Genomic DNA, 20,610 nt, shown 5'->3' with positions numbered 1-20,610 from the left:
ACTTGAAAGACACGCCCACCTCATCTAGCAGAACAAGCAAGACTGACTATTTAGCTTTCCCTGGTATAAGAAAATAAGAAAATCAAGCCAAGCCACGCCTATATATATATATATATATATATATATATATATATATATATATATATATATATATATATATATATATATATATATATATATATACACTGTACAGTTATATATCTACATTTAATATATATATATATATATATATATATATTTATACTTCAGTCCTACGCTCCCATAGTGATACACACACAGTATTGTGATGTGGGTACACTCAATGTAACATACTCCACATAACATATGCTATGCTCTCATGAACTTGTGTACCACCTTACTAACACTAAGACAACAGACCAGGGGAAGATTGTATCTGTACTATATATGGTTTTTATATGTACCAAACAGGAACCATATATAAAGCAAAATATTGAAAACAGAAAGGAAACTCACAAAATTACTAAGTGGGGCAAATACTATTTACCCATATATTTATCTCATCATGCCACATGCCACCTTCAGGTATGCTTGAACGTACCACATGGGACAGTCAAAAAGGTGCCTGTCAAAATTTCCTGCACCTGCAAACTCCTAGAAAGAAGAGCGCCACTGCATCACAATGAGAAAACAGTAGCAATATTAAAGAAAACTGCCAAACATTACAAAGAAAGGTTGACTGTATTGGACTCCTAAAGGATAAGGGTGGGAACTCAATGGTGGATGACCAAGGTAAGGCAGAGTTATTAAATGCTTTCTTTGCTTCTGTCTACACAAGGGAGACATCACTGTTGCAAATTACAGATGCAGAAGAGTCTCAATCTTCTAACTGTAATATTAAATACTTAACGCAGGAAGAAGTGAAGGCAAGACTAAATAAATAAAAAATACCGTATATACTCGCAAGCAAGCCGACCCGCATGTAAGCCGACCCCCCAACTTTCACCTGAAAAAACAGGGGAAAATGATTGACCCCCATATAAGCCGGGGGTAGGAAACGCTGGCCGCCTTATTCCCCTAGTGTGTCCCAGTATAGCTAGTATAGTGCCCAGTATAGCTAGTATAGTGCTCAGTATAGCTAGTATAGTTCCCCAGTTTACCTAGTATAGTGCTCAGTATAGCTAGTATAGTGCTCAGTATAGCTAGTATAGTGCCCAGTATAGCTAGTATAGTGCTCAGTATAGCTAGTAAAGTGCCCCAGTTTAGCTAGTATAGTGCTCAGTATAGCTAGTAAAGTGCCCCAGTTTAGCTAGTATAGTGCTCAGTATAGCTAGAGTAGTGCCCCAGTTTAGCTAGTATAGTGCTCAGTATAGCTAGTAAAGTGCCCCAGTTTAGCTAGTATAGTGCTCAGTATAGCTAGTATAGTGCCCCAGTTTAGCTAGTATAGTGCTCAGTATAGTGCTCAGTATAGCAAGTATAGTGCTCAGTATAGCTAGTATAGTGCTCAGTATAGCTAGTATAGTGCTCAGTATAGCTAGTATAGTGCTCAGTATAGCCAGTATAGCCAGTATAGTGCCCGGTATAGCTAGTATAGTGCTCAGTATAGCTAGTATAGTGCCCAGTATAGCTAATATAGTGCTCAGTATAGCTAGTATAGTGCTCAGTATAGCCAGTATAGTGCCCCATTATAGCTAGCATAGTGCCCCAGTATAGCTAGCATAGTGCCCCAGTATGGGTAGGTGGGTGGGTAGGTGCTGCCCCTCCCCACTCCCCCCGCGGCCGCCGCTACTATTACCTTAGGCGGCGCCGCTTCCTCTATCCCCGTCCTGCTCCGATAACTAACTCATTCACAGCAGCGCGCCCCTCGCTGCTGTTATGATGGAGGAAACCATAGAGAGCGGCTTCCTGTAGCGGCGATGCGTTAGTTATCGGAGCAGGATGGGGATAGAGGAAGAGGCGCCGCCTAAGGTAATAGTAGCGGCGGCCGCGGGGGGAGCGGGGAGGGGCAGCACCTACCCACCCACCTACCCATGACTCGCAAGCAAGCCGACCCCCCAACTTTTGGGCCACTTTTGGGGGGTGAAAAATTCGGCTTGCTTGCGAGTATATACGGTAGACATGGCACCTGGCCCGGATGGCATGCATCCTCGGGTCCTAAGGGAATTAAGTTCAGTTAGAGATAAACCCCTTTATCTTATCTTTTGTGACTCTCTTTCAACTGGCAGAGTCCCAGTGGATTGGCGTACAGCCCACATTTTCCCATTATTTCAGAAGGGCCAAAAATCAGATCCAGGAAATTATAGACCTGTAAGCTTAGCATCAGTTGTATGCAAACTATTTGAGTGGTTACTAAGAGATACTATACATGACTTCATACTTCATAGTAGAAAATAATCTTATTTCTCAGCATCAACATGGGTTTACTAAAGACAGGTCCTGTTTGACTAACATGCTAACCTTTTATGAGGTAGTGAATGCTAATGTGGATATTGGGAATGCTGTAGATGTGATATACTTGGACTTTGCAAAGGCCTTCAACACTGTTCCACACAAAAGTCTGGTGCAAAAGTTGAGGATGCAAGGACTGGGGAAGAGTCTGTGTGCATGGATAGGGAACTGGCTAATGGACAGAAAACAAAGAGTTGTGGTCAATGGATCATGCTCAAAATGGGTGACTGTTAGCAGTGGAGTCCCACAGGGGTCTGTACAGGGTCCAGTGCTCTTCAATTTATTTATTAATGACCTAGTAGATGCAGTAGTAAGCAATGTTGCTATTTTTGCAGATTGTGCAGAATCATCAACTCTCAGGAAGATAGGGACATATTGCAACAGGATCTGGATAGGATGGCTATATGGGCACATAAATGGCAGATGAAATTCAATTTTGAAAAATGTAAAGTCATGCATTTTGTTCGTACCAATGGTCTAGCACCATACAAAATCAATGGGATACAGTTGGGGACATCAAACTTGGAGAAGAACTTAGGAGTACTCATCGACAACAAGTTAAATAATCGTACTCAATGCCAAACCGCTGCAGCTAAAGCTAACAAAATTTTGGGATGCATTAAAAGGGAAATAAAAACTCGAGATGCTAGCATAATATTGCCCCTGTTTAACTCTCTAGTAAGGCCACATCTGGAATATGGAATTCAGTTCTGGGCACCACATTACAGGAAAGATATTGCAGTTTTAGAGCAGGTGCAGAGACGAGCAACAAAATTGATACGTGGGATGGAAGGTCTCGCTTACCAAGAAAGGTTAGATAAACTGGGTTTATTTAGTCTAGAGAAAAGACACCTTAGAGAGGATCTAATTAACATGTTTTAATACATCAGAGGGCAATATAAATGCTTGGCGGATGAGCTTTTTGTCCCTAGGCCTTCTCAAAGGGCTAGAGGACATGATCTGCGCATGGAGGAAAAACGTTTTAGCCATTTATTTAGGAAAGGGTTCTTTACAGTAAGAGTGATTAAGATGTGGAATGCATTGCCACAGGAAGTAGTTATGGCAAATTCTATATCTGCATTTAAAGGGGGCTTAGATGCTTCCCTTGCGTTTAAAGACATCCATGGCTACAATTACTAGGTAATGCCCATTGATGTTTATCCAGGGATTTTATCTGATTGCCATCTGGAGTCAGGAAGGAATTTTTTTCCCTTTTGGGGCTAATTGGACCATGCCTTGTAAGGGTTTTTCGCCTTCCTCTGGATCAACAGGGATATGTGAGGGAGCAGGCTGGTGTTGTACTTTGTTCTCTGGTTGAACTCGATGGACGTATGTCTTTTTTCAACCCAGATAACTGTGTAACTGTGTAAACATAGCATAGAGATTTTGCCTAAACAACAGAGAATGTAAAATATTTTCCAAAAATACCAGCAAGCACTTACTACTATGCAATTAAAGAGAACCTGAAGTGTAAATAAACTATGAGATAAACAACTGTATCTATACATGTAATCCTAAAAAAGACTTACCTGGAATCCTGTAACCTTATTTTGGTTTTATAGGTTAAAATCTAGGCATACACTGCTGGAACTTACTTTTCTTCAGTTCTCATATAGAGTAATGTTGCCCTTCTGAATGTCTCATTTGTTTCCTGTCTTTAGATATGTTTCTCTCCGCTACACAAATGTTTTATGACCTCTAATTAGTTATCAGTTAGAGTTATGCTGTAGCTCTTGTCTAACTGCAGGGAAACTGATATATAGCTCTGGATTATTATCCTTGTAGTTAAAAAACAAACCTTTGCAAGTTCTAAGTAGGTATGGCAGGGGCGTTTCTAGGGTCCTTGGAGATCGGGGGCACCTGTGGGCACCAGGTGGGGAGGTATATGCGTCGCGCGCAGCGTGCCGTGACAAAAATGGGCCTGGCCATGAGGTGAGTGGGTGTGGCCATGGGTGGGGCCAAATGTACATGAACTTAGCAGCGGTGTAAGCTACAGATAACGGGCCTGCCCATCGAAATATTGGATGGAGCCCCCTGTCCTTTATTTAGATAATTTACAATCAGTATAGGCATAGATCAAAGATGTATACGCACATACAATTTTGATTGGTCAATCACTGACCCCCAATTTTACCACCCCCGTGCAGTAAGTGGGCCAACAGACAATGAATTTTATGAACAGAGCTAAAATTGGCTAATCAAAATTCTATGTGTGTACCAGGCTTTACAGCTAATACTGTACATAGTGAAAGCAGCAGGGATCAGCATACAATATAGCTGGTTTACAATCAGTAAAGGCACACTGTACACACTGGAGGTAAATCAGCACACAGTGCAGGCACTAGAGAACAACGTATACTGTACATACTGTAGGCCAAAAATATGAGGATCACGTTGTGCGGCGTGCTTATCGCGCCGCACCAAAAAAAGGGTGGGCCATGGACCAGAATATAGGTGTGGTAACGGGTGGAGACAAATTTACATGAACCTAGCAATGGTGGGACATTAGATTATGACAGCGGTGGTGAACCTTTTGGAGGCCGAGTGCCCAAACTGCAACCCAAAAGTCACTTATCTATCGCAAAGTGGCAACAGCAATTTAAACTAAATACTGTACAAACGTTTTAACTCATACATGAACATTATGGAAAATCCAAGTTGAAAATAAACTGTGAAGATAAACAATTTCATCCATCCTACTCCTGAAAAATGTATTCAATTTTTTAGAACCTCCCAGTTTTATTTTCTGTTTTAAAAAGCTAAAAAAGTAGGTTTAATGCTATTGTCTCATATGATAAGGATTCAGCTTTTCCCATAGTCTCGCAGTTAGCAATCATGTGACCCCCAACAAGACAAATTCAGCAATCATGAGGCCCCCAACAAATCATGAGGCCCCCAACAAGACAAATTCAGCAATCATGAGGCCCCCAACAAATCATGAGGCCCCCAACAAGACAAATTCAGCAATCTTGAGGCCCCCAACAAATCATAAGGCTCCCAACAAGACAAATTCAGCAGTCATGAGGCACATAAATAGACAGCATTTCACATAAATAGGCAGAATGCCCCCTTAATATGGTAGCTCCCCAAGTTAGGTAGTGAGTGACAGGGACCCCCAGGTTAGCTAGTGAGTGACAGGCACTTCCAGTTAGGTAGTGAGTGACAGGGACCCCGATAGTGAGTGCCAGGGAGCCCCTTTAGGTAGTGAGTGAGTGCCAGGGAGCCCCTTTAGGTAGTGAGTGAGTGCCAGGGAGCCCCTTTAGGCAGTGAGTGAGTGCAAGGGAGCCCCTTGAGGCAGTGAGAGAGTGCCAGGAAGCCCCTTCAGGCAGTGAGTGAGTGTCAGGGAGCCCCTTCAGGCAGTGAGTGAGTGCCAGGGAGGCCCTTTAGGTAGTGAGTAAGTGCCAGGGAGCCCCTTCAGGCAGTGAGTGAGTGCCAGGAAGCCCCTTTAGGTAGTGAGTGAGTGCCAGGGAGCCCCTTTAGGCAGTGAGTGAGTGCCAGGGAGCCCTTTAGGTAGTGAGTGAGTGCCAGGGAGCCCCTTTAGGCAGTGAGTGAGTGCCAGGGAGCCCCTTCAGGCAGTGAGTGAGTGCCAGGGAGCCCCTTCAGGCAGTGAGTGAGTGCCAGGGAGCCCCTTCAGGCAGTGAGTGAGTGCCAGGGAGCCCCTTTAGGCAGTGAGTGAGTGCCAGGGAGCCCCTTTAGGTAGTGAGTGAGTGCCAGGGAGCCCCTTTAGGCAGTGAGTGAGTGACAGGGAGGCCCTTTAGGCAGTGAGTGAGTGCCAGGGAGGCCCTTTAGGTAGTGAGTGAGTGCCAGGGAGCCCCTTTAGGCAGTGAGTGAGTGACAGGGAGGCCCTTTAGGCAGTGAGTGAGTGCCAGGGAGCCCCTTTAGGCAGTGAGTGAGTGCCAGGAAGCCCCTTTAGGTAGTGAATGAGTACCAGGGAGCCCCTTCAGGCAGTGAGTGAGTGACAGAGAGCCCCTTTAGGCAGTGAGTGAGTGCCAGGGAGCCCCTTTAGGCAGTGAGTGAGTGCCAGGGAGCCCCTATAGGTAGTGAGTGAGTGCCAGGGAGCCCCTTTAGGCAGTGAGTGAGTGCCAGGGAGCCCCTTCAGGCAGTGAGTGAGTGCCAGGGAGCCCCTTCAGGCAGTGAGTGAGTGCCAGGGAACCCCTTCAGGCAGTGAGTGAGTGCCAGGGAGCCCCTTTAGGCAGTGAGTGAGTGCCAGGGAGCCCCTTTAGGTAGTGAGTGAGTGCCAGGGAGCCCCTTTAGGTAGTGAGTGAGTGCCAGGGAGCCCCTTTAGGTAGTGAGTGAGTGCCAGGGAGCCCCTTTAGGCAGTGAGTGAGTGCCAGGGAGGCCCTTTAGGCAGTGAGTGAGTGCCAGGGAGGCCCTTTAGGTAGTGAGTGAGTGCCAGGGAGCCCCTTTAGGCAGTGAGTGAGTGACAGGGAGGCCCTTTAGGCAGTGAGTGAGTGCCAGGGAGCCCCTTTAGGCAGTGAGTGAGTGCCAGGAAGCCCCTTTAGGTAGTGAGTGAGTACCAGGGAGCCCCTTTAGGCAGTGAGTGAGTGACAGGGAGCCCCTTTAGGCAGTGAGTGAGTGCCAGGGAGCCCCTTTAGGCAGTGAGTGACAGGGAGCCCCTTTAGGTAGTGAGTGAGTGCCATGGAAGCCCCTTTAGAGAGTGAGTGAGTGACAGGGAGGCCCCCCCCCCTCTAGCCGCCGCCGCTCCCCCCCTCACCTGGCAGTGTAGTCAGACCTCAGGATCAGCGGCGAGCCGACCAGTAGTACGAGCGGGCGCCGGACGCACCCGCTCTATATGCGGAAGTGATGTCACTTCCGCATATCAGTGCGGGCGCTGGGTCCTAGCGCCGCACGATTGGTCGCAGGCTCGCCGCCTGATCCTGAGGTCTGAGTGACGCGGCGGCTGGAGGGAGCCGCTGAGATCCGTGGCACCCCAGGACAGATTGGGGGCATGTGCCACCCCAAAATAGGGCTAGCGACGCCCCTGAGGTATGGTACTATAATTACACATATTTATATCATCATATTACATATAACTAAAAGTACACTTTACGAATTTTCAAATATTGCTACAATATAGTAAAATACTACCTCAAACTTACCAAGAAATCCATTTGGACACCGACAATGAAACATATTTACTGCGTCTACACAGGTTCCCTCATTTTCACATGGATGTGTGGCACATTCATTGATATTCTCTTCACAGAAAGGACCTTATAAAATATATAGGAATTTATAGTCAGTGTTAGGATTCAGCTATTTAACCAACATATCCCAAACACCCACAAGCTTATTCAGCAAAGTGCTGCATTGAGCAATAATGAAATACATGGCACAACTAAGCTTACTATAGAAACAAAGTTACACTGTGTGAAGGTGTGTCTCTGGCCGAAATTATGGATGTGATTGAGATTTAGGATTCCATGAATGTTGACTGGATCCCTCTGGCAAAATTGCAGGGCCGACACTGAGGCATTGTTAGCCTGTGTACAGATGTTAGCCTGCGTACAGAGACATCACTAGCCTGCAGGCTAGTGATGTGTCTGTACACATGCTAGGAAAGCATCTCCTCAGTGTCACCTCTGCAATGTTGTCACAGGTATTCACTCCTGATTCCGGCCAGGCAAGATGTCCCATGCATGTTCTACTGCTATGCTGGGGGCGGAGAGACAATGGAGTGGTGTTGGAGTGATGTCACGCAGTGGGCGGGGTGAGTGGAGAGAACAGTGCTCTGCTGGCACTCATCTAAACTAATCCGCTGAACTGATTGCTGGCTGAGGCATTGGGGGCATCGGGGCTTATATAGGAGGCGTTAGATGTAGATTGTCAGCAATAAAGACAGAATTCCAGCATTTTTAAAGGGGGGGGGGGGGGGGGCAAGGTAGGAACCTCCATAGTTGTCTAGAGCAAGATGAACAATGTTTTAAGGATAATGTCAAAAGGAGAGCATGGCATGGCAAGTGGAGCACATACTCAGTGGCATATGTCAGAAAAAGGGAAGCCGTCTCCACTAGTGCTATGATGACAGGAAGCACACACAGTAAAGGTTTTATCAATTAGAGAATTACAATCAATTTTTTCACTTGATTGTAACTTTTGAAAAATCTTACCAATGTATCACACACGTTTAATTTTCCCCCAATTATGAAAAAAATGAGCACAAACTTCAAAAAAATTGCTTGGATCAATAAACCAAGAAATTTACAGTCTGAAAATGTATCACGTTTTTCCATCATGCCTGATCCAAAAATGTGGAAGAAATGTGATCACACTTCTTGAATTAAAAATAAAATTAAAACATCCAAGAGTTTTTTAAAGGAAAAACAGGAAAGTTGAACATTGTATTGTATTGTGTGTGGCCACCTTTATGCTGATGCTGCTATACAGTAACTAACAGATCCAGAAGACAAACATAATGATGTACAGTGTTGTTGGTGTTGTTGTTTTAGCTCCAGTATAACCTGTGCATTAAAGGAAAAAGAAAATCCTGATGATTGGTAAACTCAGATATTATATGACCCCATACAGCTAATTTCAGCTAATTAGGGGCCAGGCAAAGAACGCACTGCAATGTGCAATAACACTTTTCAGTATTTTTTTTTATGCAAATAAACGTTCAACCTCAGCAAAGGATATGATGTCCTTATTTGTGGATGCTGGGCACATTATAAGCAATAAATTATCATTGCTTTATAAATAAGCCCATTTATTCGGGCACAAACAGTATGGGACAGCTTTTCTTTAAATCCTCTGCATATGCTGTGTTTATATATCATTCCCTGATCCATGTCCTTGAGAAAGAGAATCTTGCATGGCCGCAAAACGTCATTGGATTGATTATGCACTGAAGAATAAAATCATTTCATTCATTTTTTTTGCTCTCTTCATGCTGGCCTACTTTGGATTATTGCCGTAGTAAATCAGGTCCAGCGTGTCATAGTCATTCAGCACATTAAAGTTACTTTAGGAAGTGATCCTGATGTGAAGGGAGAACATTTTGCTGATGACAATAGCCTGTATGGTGGGAGTGTTTTTGTTTCACAGTAAGATTGCTGCAGCCTATGCAGTAAGTGAAAGTATGTAAACCACTAATGTAATTTAACAAATCTGACAAGTTACTAGAAGGGTTAATAATTCAAAAGTTCTACTTCACTTAGAAGCTAAATGATAACATTGCCATTGCCGGCCATCATCATTGTGATAAACTGTACTGAACTATAAATAATACAGAAAAGTTTCTGCTGTGCCCAGGGTATAGCCAGAAAACATTCTCTCATTTGTTTGCATAGTAATTACTTAATTACAATACTATCTGATAATTTGTCCTGCAACCCAGTAATGTTATCAGATAGCTTCAGTGAAGTGTAAATATACCTCCATGTGACAACAGAGCAGTCTTTTTATGTAAATATTTGTTTTTGTGGTGTGTGGACACCCCCAAAATTAACAGAGTTGTTGGAATGCACCTAGGTGTACCATGCCTGTGCCCAGCCTCCACTGCCTGCACCTAGGGGTATCATGCCTGTGCATGTGAAGAAGATGTGTGCCCTCCTCCTGGAGCGGTATGCAGGACTGCATAAAAATGGTTCATCAGCATTTCAGATGTGTGAGAAGAATATGAACTGCCACTCTTACAAAACACCTCCTGTCACATACCCCTGTGTTGTAACCAATCCCTGTTACCTTTTGCCCCATGTTAACCTGGCACCTGTCCCTGTGCTGTCCCACTCCTCTGTCACTGAGCTCCTCTCCATGAGCCCCTCCAGAGGCGCTAGAGAGCGTCATAGAAATGAGATGGCAACAGACAAGCAGACAAGTCCTGGCAGCGGAAGCAAATGAGTAAACTCTTCTGCTATGCACCTCTGTGCAACACTATATATGCCCAGGGACACTGCTCTCCTGCTAAGCACATGCCTGGGGGAACACTGAAGTACTGCTGACACCATGCAGAATCCTGCTCCGGCAGCGGCGGGTGGGGGCATGGGCAGGGGGATCATGCAGCTCCCTTATGTGCCGGGTGGGAGAGGCATTGTTGGAGGGGCTGCAGTCCTACATACTGCACTGGCAAGGGGGCACACATCTTCACATGATGGGGGACATTTGAATGTATACGGTGGCAAGGAGGGTGAGTTAATGTGCACTGCTCAGCTCCAATTTAATTGGTGAAGCGAGTATAAGCCAGGACTCCACTTTTGGGGGCAGTTTTTTGGTCCCCAAAAACTCGGCTTATACTCGAATATACAGGATCTTCTCAAAAAATTTGCATATTGTGATAAAGTTCATTATTTTCCGTAATGTACTGATAAACATTAGACTTTCATATATTTTAGATTCATTACACACAACTGAAGTAGTTCAAGCCTTTTATTGTTTTAATATTGATGATTTTGGCATACAGCTCATGAAAACCCAAAATTCCCATCTCAAAAAATTAGCATATTTCATCCGACCAATGAAAGAAAAGTACTTTTAAAACAAAAAAAGTCAACCTTCAAATAATTATGTTCAGTTATGCACTCAATACTTGGTCAGGAATCCTTTTGTAGAAATGACTGCTTCAATGCGGCGTGGCATGGAGGCAATCAGCCTGTGGCACTGCTCAGGTGTTATGGAGGCCCAGGATGCTTCGATAGCGGCCTTAAGCTCATCCAGAGTGTTGGGTCTCTCAACTTTCTCTTCACAATATCCCACAGTTTCTCTATGGGGTTCAGGTCAGGAGAGTTGGCAGGCCAATTGAGCACAGTAATACCATGGTCAGTAAACCATTTACCAGTGGTTTTGGCACTGGTCGTGCTGAAAAATGAAATTTTCATCTCCATAAAGCTTTTCAGCAGATGGAAGCATGAACCCACTTTTGAACCAGAAACAGTGGCAGAAGCGCCTGACCTGGGCTACAGAGAAGCAGCACTGGACTGTTGCTCAGTGATCCAAAGTACTTTTTTCGGATGAAAGCAACTTTTACATGTAATTCGGAAATCAAGGTGCCAGAGTCTGGAGGAAGACTGGGGAGAGGGAAATGCCAAAATGCCTGAAGTCCATTGTCAAGTACTCACAGTCAGTGATGGTCTGGGGTGCCATGTCAGCTGCTGGTGTTGGTCCACTGTGTTTTATCAAGGGCAGGGTCAATGCAGCTAGCTATCAGGAGATTTTGGAGCACTGCATGCTTCCATCTGCTGAAAAGCTTTATGGAGATGAAGAGTTCATTTTTCAGCACGACCTGGCACCTGCTCACAGTGCCAAAACCACTGGTAAATGGTTTACTGACCATGGTATTACTGTGCTCAATTGGCCTGCCAACTCTCCTGACCTGGATATTGTGAAGAGAAAGTTGAGAGACGCAAGATCCAACACTCTGGATAAGCTTAAGGCCGTTTTCGAAGCATCCTGGGCCTCCATAACACCTGAGCAGTGCCACAGGCTGATTGCCTCCATGCCACGCCGCATTAAAGCAGTCATTTCTGCAAAAGGATTCCGGACCAAGTATTGAGTGCATAACTGAACATAATTTGAAGGTTGACTTTTTTGTGTTAAAAACACTTTTCTTTTATTGGTCGGATGAAATATGCAAATTTTTTGAGATAGGAATTTTGGGTTTTTTATGCCAAAATTATCAATATTAAAACAATAAAAGGCTTGAACTACTTCAGTTGTGTGTAATGAATCTAAAATATATGAAAATCTAATGTTTATCAGTACATTACAGAAAATAATGTACTGTATCACAATATGCTAATTTTTTGAGCAGTGGCGTAGCTACAAACCTCTGGGCCCCGATGCGGAATCTGGATGTGGGCCCCCCCCACGGCAACAACAGCCCCCCCTCCCCCGGCAACACCCGACGCACACACATATCCGAATCCCTATAGCCAGCTATAGGTCCCCCCCAGTATAGGTAGCCAGGCATAGGTACGCCAGTATAGTTGCCCCCGGTATAGGTTAGCCAGGTAGGTGCCTCCAGCATAGGTAGCCAGTATAGTTGCCCCCAGTATAGGTTAGATAGGCAGGCGCCGCCAGTACAGATTAGCTAGGTGGGTGCCTCTAATATAGGTAGCCAGAATAGTTGCCCCCAGCATAGGTTAGATAGGTAGGTGCCCCCAGTATAGGTTAGTTAGGTAGGTGCCTCCAATATAGGTAGCCAGTATAGTTGCCACCTGAATAGGCTAGCTAGGTGCCCCGAATACAGGTTAGACAATTAAGTGCCCCCAGGTTAGATAGGTAGGTGCCCCCCAGTATAGGTTAGATTAGGTAGCTGCCCCCCAGTATAGGTTAGATGAGGTAGGTGCCCCCCAGGATAGGTTAGGTAGCTGCCCCCCAGGATAGATTAGGTAGCTTTCCCCCAGGATAGGTTAGAGTAGGTAGCTGCCCCCCGGATAGGTTAGAGTAGGTAGCTGCCCCCCAGGACAGGTTAGGTAGGTAGCTGGCCCCCCAGGATAGGTTAGGTAGGTAGCTGGCCCCCCAGGATAGGTTAGAGTAGGTAGCTGGCCCCCCAGGATAGGTTAGGTAGGTAGCTGGCCCCCCAGGATAGGTTAGGTAGGTAGCTGGCCCCCCAGGATAGGTTAGGTAGGTAGCTGGCCCCCCAGGATAGGTTAGGTAGGTAGCTTGCCCCCCAGGATAGGTTAGGTAGGTAGCTGGCCCCCCAGGATAGGTTAGGTAGGTAGCTGGCCCCCAGGATAGGTTAGGTAGGTAGCTGCCCCCCCAGGATAGGTTAGGTAGGTAGCTGGCCCCCCAGGATAGGTTAGGTAGGTAGCTGGCCCCCCAGGATAGGTTAGGTAGGTAGCTGGCCCCCCAGGATAGGTTAGGTAGGTAGCTGGCCCCCCAGGATAGGTTAGGTAGGTAGCTGGCCCCCAGGATAGGTTAGGTAGGTAGCTGGCCCCCCAGGATAGGTTAGGTAGGTAGCTGGCCCCCCAGGATAGGTTAGAAAGGTAGCTGGCCCCCCAGGATAGGTTAGGTAGGTAGCTGCCCCCCAGGATAGGTTAGGTAGGTAGGTAGGTCGCTAGCTGCCCTCTCCCTCCCTTCCTCTCCCCCTCAGATGCAGAGTGCGCAGCGCACGGAAGCGCTGTAGGCGGAACTCACCTCCGTCCCTGCGCCGCTGGTCTCCTCCCGCTCTGTATAGATGTTGTTACACACTGCTTCCTGTTTAGCCGGAAGCAGTGTGTAACAGCATCTATGCAGAGCGGGAGGAGACCAGCGGCGCTTGGAACGCAGGCAGGTGAGTTCTGCCTACAGCGCTTCCGTGCGCCGCGCACTCTGCATCTGAGGGGGGGGGGCCCGGGGAGAGGTCGGGCTGCCCTCCCCACGGCTGCAGCTCCCCCCTCCCAATAACGCACGCAGGGATCTCCGAGATGAGTCCAAACGGACATGGGCCCCCGGGCCCCTCCCCCGCCTCTTCAGGAGCCGGGCCCGGTCGCCGAGGCGACCGTTGCGACCACAGGCCCTACGCCCCTGTTTTTGAGAAGATCCTGTGTACATGTCATTTTGGGTTTCATACTTAAGAGCCCATTCCCACTACAAGCTTGCGTTTTCTCACACGGAAAGAAAGAAAAATGCTAAAATTTTATACTTATGTTGGCATGTGGCTAGCATTTATGACAAATTCCTCCTCCTTTGTTTCCTTTGTAAAATGTATGCAAATTTTCACGTTTCCCATGTGGAATCATTATGACACTGGACGCAAAAAAGTCAGGTATTTTTTTCCCACAGTTGGACACAAACTAAGATTCATACTTATTGGGAATGAACACAGTCTTTGATTATCATGTAAATGTTTGGCACAAATGTATATATAGTAGAAAGAGCACTTCAAAAAGGTAAGCCAGACACAGTATAATAGAGCCCTTATCCTGTTCAAAATGCCACTGTGTCACTTTTGAATTTTACATCCCTATTGTCAAAATGATGTAGGGTGATGATGGTTTGTGCTGAACCACCGTGCCCCTCCACTTGTCAATTTCCCCAGAAGATTCAGTCATGGTGATCGAAGAGAGATCAATGCAGCAACATCATAATTTCAAACAATATCAGGCTGGAAAGATCTCACTCAAAATGGGGTGGTTAAATGCGCAGCAGTACTAGCAGCGTCGATTTTGAGGTGACTGACAGAACTCTGGAGTGCACACTCACATGCTGGCTTGCTGTAGCTCCTGTACCGCTTTTATTTTACATCACCACGCATATGCTGCAGAGTCACGGAGTTCAGGCTGCCAACAGGGTTGGAGATAAAACACGGGAGGAGTGGCCCAGCAGACAAGTGAGTGTATGCTCTGCTGCCAGCACTCTGCATGGCCCGAGGGAGCACATTACATAAGGGAGACCTTGAGGTCTGGCAGGCGATGTTGGCTCCACAGATTTTCTGTAGATTTCATGCTGAAAGCTACTGAAAATCTATAGACAACGTGTGGGAGTAATAGATCCCTCTCTGATCAGAAAGGGACCTATCAGATGGTCGAATCTTGTGGCCACCTATTAGTGTATAGCCAGCTATACTCAGAGATACACAGCTAGCCGCTCACTCCGCTCCTCCAATGAACTTCGCCTGACCGTCCCCCGCATCACCCAGTCCCATGCACGCCTCCAGGACTTCTCAAGAGCCGCTCCAACACTATGGAACTTCCTACCTTATCCCATTAGGGCAGCTCCCTCCTTCAACACCTTCAAGAAGGCCCTCAAAACTCACCTTTTCACTCTGGCCTACCACCCCTCACAATTGCTCTAAACCCGCAGCTGAACTCTGGTCCCCTACCTTTCGTGTCCCTACCTCTCCCTCTATATTGTAAGCCTTTGGGCAGGGTCCTCCTCCTTTTGTGTCCTACCTGATCATGCACCTCAATTACTGTAAACCCATGCTATGCATTTGAGTGAACCTAACTTGCCTAATCTCCATGCTCCAATCCAGTGATTGACTAAGCATTACCTTGTAGTCATACTGTGCTGTGTGATCTGGTTTTCTTGTATTCCTGTATTGTCATATTGCTGTATGTCACCCCTAAATATTGTCTGTAACCTAAATTAATGTCCAGCGCTGAGTAATATGTTGGCGCTTTATAAATACAATAAATAAATAAATAATAATATATACAATATCTCACACAAACTACTGAAACAACAAATATATCTCTTTTGGCTTCCTATACTTTTGCCAAAACAAACAACGATGCTCTTTCCCAGATACAAGGGGTTAAATGTTGTACTGTATGGGCCTTATCAAGGGTATTGCTGTTGTAGAAAATAATATATATAAAAAAATGTGCTTTCTCTTATCAAGTCTGTTAAGGCAAAACAAATAAAAGTGACTAAAAACAATTAGATAAGGAAGAAAACTGACATACTGCAACTCCGCTTATCAGGAAGTGGGAATATTTGAAGAATCACACACTGATTTGAGAAGAGCAGCATGTTTTCAAAGTGGCAACAGGAGTTTAAGTATGTCAAAATATACAATTTTAGTAAAAGTGAAGCTATTCTTTAAAGTGTAACAGCAGTGATAAAGTTTGTAAAAAAAACTGTGCTACAAAATAAAATAAGGGGCTGTCTCCACTCGTCAGTTTTTCTGAACGTCAGTTTTTTCTGCATGAGTTGTCTGACAGCTTTGCATTGCTGTCAATTGTTTTTCTGCATCTGAAAAACGCATTCAAGTGTGATCTATGACACAGTGGGCAGCACGGTGGCGTAGTGATTGCGCTCTCACCGTGCAGCGCTGGGTCCCCGGTTCAAATCCCAGCCAGCTCAACATCGGCAAGGAGTTTGTATGTTCTCTCTGTGTCTGTTTGGGTTTCCTTTGGGCACTCCAGTTTCCTCTCACATTCCAAAAACATACAGATAGGTTAATTGGCTTCCCCCTAAATTGGCCCTAGACTATAGTTGCGTACACACGCACTACTTCCGCCAACGACGGGTCCATCAGACCCTCCCGCTGGGCGGATGTTCAGACGACAGTAGCAAGTGTGTACGCGCTGTCGGCGGACTGATAAGGCTGTTTCTGAACGTCCGCCCAGTGGGAGGGTCTGACGGACCTGTCGTTGGCGGAAGTATTGAGTGTGTACGCACCTCAAGATACATACACTACATGATACACACAGACATATGGCTATGGTAGGGACTAGATTGTGAGCCCCTCTGAGGGACAGTTAGTGACAAGACAATATACTCTGTACAGCGCTGCATAATATGTTTGCACAATATAAATACTAAAATAAATACATAAAATAACTAGCCCATTGTTTAACATTGACTGCAGTTTTCCTGTGCAGAAAATGCACTGAAAAACTGAGGAGTGGGACAAGCCCAAGCTGCTTGATATAATTCTCTGCTTCTGAGGAAATAACCACACAAATTCTCTCCACAATACAGGTGGAGTGTGGAGAGGCAATCGGCTGTACCTGCACAGCAGTCTGATCGTGGAGGGGAGAGTGGTGTCTCTGACAGGGCCGGTTTAAGCAACAATGGGGCCCCAGGGCAAAATAAACCTGGGGGGCCCCCCCAACATATACCCCGGAACAAAAATCGGCATTAAGAGACCTTTTTTGCAGCTGGTATAGTCAGGGTGTGAAGCCCCAATCGGTCGAAGCTCCACATTCTGGCTATTCCAGCCTGCATGGGGGACAAGGGGTTAAAAAGTTTCAGGAGGGGGGACCCCACAATTTTTTTTTTAAATTCCCACACTCTAAACATAAAAAAAAAAAAATTGGGAAAATAGGAAAACATGCCAGGGATCTTCATACAGCCATATTGCGGCTGTATAGCGATCCCTGGCCAAAGCGCTGAGGCTGCGTATAGACCCCCTGGAAACCCCGTCAGGAAATTTATTGCGCTTTCGTTTGATGCATGTAAAATTACACTACCGTTAGGTTTGCTACTAAAAGTGACATTTACCGCATTTAAAAGTATACTTTTTTTCCTTCGAAACTTTAAAATCGATTTTCTCAAAAACTATAAGGTCTTTTTCCTAATGATCTCCTTAACATACCCTGCAAATTTAGGGTTTCTAGCATTTAAGGTGGATTTGCTATTAACCATTAAAGTTGGCAGGTTTTTAAATGTGTTTTTTTTTCCTTTGAAACTTTAAAATCGATTTTCTCAAAAACTATAAGGCCGATTTTGAATTTTTTTTTTCCTCTTGTAGCCACTGGGGGCCCCTACAAGCTCTGGGGCCCTAGGGCAGCTTCCTCCTTTGCCTTAATGGTAGCACCGGCCCTGGTCTCTGATCCTGGCCAGCAGCTTGATCCTGGAGGATGAACTAGTGGCTTTGTGACACCCTATCCAATGCGCACTGTGGGCTGTTGTTCAGACCCCACCATCTGGTGAGTGCATTAAAAGTAGTTTGGTGGCAGAGTGAAGATTTGTGCAATACTACTGAAGCTTGGGACATTTTTACTGGAGCCTATGGGAACTGAAGCGCTTGTATTGTGGAAAGAATTAGTACTAGAGTAGTGATAAAGTACCAAACTATTTGCAAAAGTTCCCCACTTTTCATCCATAATGCACATTGCAAGTATATTGCATTATAGAATTAATTTTTGAAATAAAATAATGATACAGCACCTTCCATTGATTGTTTACATGTATAAGAAAGACTACACAGCATGTACATAACAATCACCCCTGCGACCCCTGCCATCGCAGGGGGGCCCAGAGACTTTGGGGGCCCCTCTACCTCCGTCTCCCGAACCGCATGTCTAGCCAGTTAGCAAAGCAACACCCCATTCACTCATGAAAAACCGTGTGCATGAGCTTGTGTAATTTTTTCCTGCTTCAAGAGGCTGCTTTCCAGCAGAACACTCTCTGCTGCCATTCACCGGCTCCCAACTCCATGGGGTTCGGGAACAAAGGGTGGCCCATGCTATAATTTTTGCAGAGGAGCCCTATAAAGTCTAGTTATGACCCTGCTACACAGAAACCCTATTTCTGCATGACAGCTACACTGCTACTCAGTATTTAATCTGAGAGATTTTGAAAAAGGGCAGTAGAAATGCAACTATTTAAAGTCAGCGCCGGTCAGCTTGGCACAGGGCGAGCTGAATGATGGCTCACCGCTGAAATTCCCAGTGGCATTAAATACTATTCCCTCTCCTAGAATTACCTGGGGGCTGCTATATCATTGCCCAGCGGGGAGGAGGGGCCTAGACTTCTTATATCCTCCATCGTGGACACCTCCTATGCTCCCCTGGCTGCCACCCAGACCTACACATCAGCGGAGCTGCAGTGACAGGGCTAACCCTTTTTCAGGTCTCTCCGGCACTCCCACTGCAGCCCCTGGGGGTCACTGTCCTCTCTGCTCTTTGCCTTCCTCTCGGTCTGAATTGCGACAATTCGTCAGACTGAGAGGAAGGCAGAGAGCAGAGAGGATAAAGAGTGACACCTAGTGGCTGCAGCGGAAGCGCCGGAGAAACCCATTGAGGCTGCTCCCCCATATTTATGTCAGTGCTAGCTATATCACTGTTTGAAAACAACCTTTGTTAGTATGCACTTAAGCCAAAGGAAATGTAACAATAGCGTAACCTATATTTAGGTAAACAAGGGTGTCTCTCTCACACAAACACTCTCTTTTCTTTCTCTCTTCTCTGTTTTACCTCTGAAGCCAGCAGCACATTGACATTCAAATTGCCCAATGCCATCTTTACAAATTCCATTGTTTCTGCAAGGCATGGATTTACAATCATCAATGTTGATCTCACATTTTGTACCTGAGAGCACAGGAGAAAAGAAAAACACTTAAGCAGATAAATATTCAGAGAACAGAAGAAGGTAGAAGCTTCACATCATTGAAATAAATGTGCTGTGCAAATGTGCCGTTCTGGCTGATTAGAAGCCTCCGTTTGCAGCCAAGGGACAATAATCATTTGTTGGAAGGTGGTATTTTATTAATAATAAATCCACACAACATATTAATTCATGGTGCATTTTATTTCCAGCCCCGGTTCCAAATTTCAGCTATTGTTAATTGTGGTGCAGAGTCATATTGCCATTAATTTCCACAACAATGCATGCAAATGTAGCCTTGGAAACCAGTTCAAAGCAAAAAGAAAGTATTATTTAATTAGAAGGATGCCATAAATCTGCCAAACATCCTCTCCAGAGGCAGATTTCTAATGGTGACATCACTAAAATGGCTTTTAGGCCATCTGCTCCTCACATAAAACTTGAATTAAAAAGAAAAATGTTTATTTCCATGAGAAACTTCAGCAGAAAGCCCTAAAACAAGCCTTATATGCTACGCATGCCTTACTAGGGATAATTCACTGGCAAGGAACTGAAGTTTACAGAATGGAACAGATAAAAATACCACGCCACTAACTGTATCGCCACGGTGAGCTGCAGAGGTTGGAGGATGTGCCTTGTGACTTGTGGTGTGACTTGTGTCCCAAAAGTCAAGGAATTCAGCACATCAGGCCCCAATTCAGTAAACGTTTCTCTGTGCCTTTTCTCTCTCCTAGTTTTATTATGTACGAAATGCATTTTGAGCACTTTGCAAGTCAAAAAGGCATTAAAGCTAGGTTGGAATAGTATTACTACACTAGTGACCTTAGCCCGTTTAAAAACTGGCTAGGTCTGTCTCCGCGCACCTGCCGCGCGCATGCACTGGCCCGCCCGCCGCGCGCCAGTCTGCCAAGCCTGCATGTCTGTGTGCACATCCGCCGCGCGCACTCGCACACACGACCGCCCCTTCCTTCCCTTCAGTGTCTCTGCGTCCCTCCCTGCACATGCTCAGTGCTACAAAACACACACACAGGGACATGGGACGCAGAGACACTTGGGTTTTATTATAGTGGATTATTAAATTCTTTTTGCACAATTTTTTTTCTTTTTGCTCAATATGAGCTGAAAAGATATTTGCAAGATGTTATAACATATCTTGGGCTTGATTCACAAAAAGGGTGTCAAGTGTTAGCTTGCCAGTGAAAAGCCCCTTAGTGCGCGCAAAGTGCCTTTGCGTGCACTAATAATAATGATTAGTGCAGGGAAGCGATGTAGAGAGCAACTCACCTCCCTGTGTTCCAATCGCCGCTCACTTGCCGCTGGTCTCCTCCTCTACATAGCCGGTGATGCACACTCTACTTTCTGTTTAGCAGGAAGTAGAGTGTGTATTACTGTCTATGCAGAAGAGACCAGCGGCAAGTGAGCGGCGATCAGAATGCAGGGAGGTGAGTTGCACTTTGATTGACTCTAAACTTTATTCCCTGTGCTTTACTCTGCATAGAGGGGGAAGCG

At 45.6% G+C, this 20,610-nt stretch overlaps 1 protein-coding gene across 2 annotated transcripts in view; it reads right to left on the bottom strand.

Annotated features, from left to right (window-relative positions):
- The window catches only part of SVEP1 (sushi, von Willebrand factor type A, EGF and pentraxin domain containing 1), a 456,592-nt gene that overhangs the window by 163,638 nt on the left and 272,344 nt on the right, over nucleotides 1–20,610 (bottom strand). For both annotated transcript variants that reach the window (XM_068234340.1, XM_068234341.1), the window contains 2 exons: nucleotides 18,972–19,085; nucleotides 7,506–7,619 (listed from right to left, as the gene is read on the bottom strand). In XM_068234340.1, the coding sequence (XP_068090441.1) occupies nucleotides 7,506–7,619; nucleotides 18,972–19,085 (228 nt within the window). The remainder of the gene's footprint in view (nucleotides 1–7,505; nucleotides 7,620–18,971; nucleotides 19,086–20,610) is intronic.

Source organism: Hyperolius riggenbachi, chromosome 1, assembly GCF_040937935.1.
Source record: "Hyperolius riggenbachi isolate aHypRig1 chromosome 1, aHypRig1.pri, whole genome shotgun sequence".
NCBI classification, from domain to species: Eukaryota; Metazoa; Chordata; class Amphibia; order Anura; family Hyperoliidae; genus Hyperolius; species Hyperolius riggenbachi.
The sequence above is the reverse complement of the archived record's forward strand: the minus strand, read 5'-3'. Positions and strand labels throughout refer to the sequence as shown.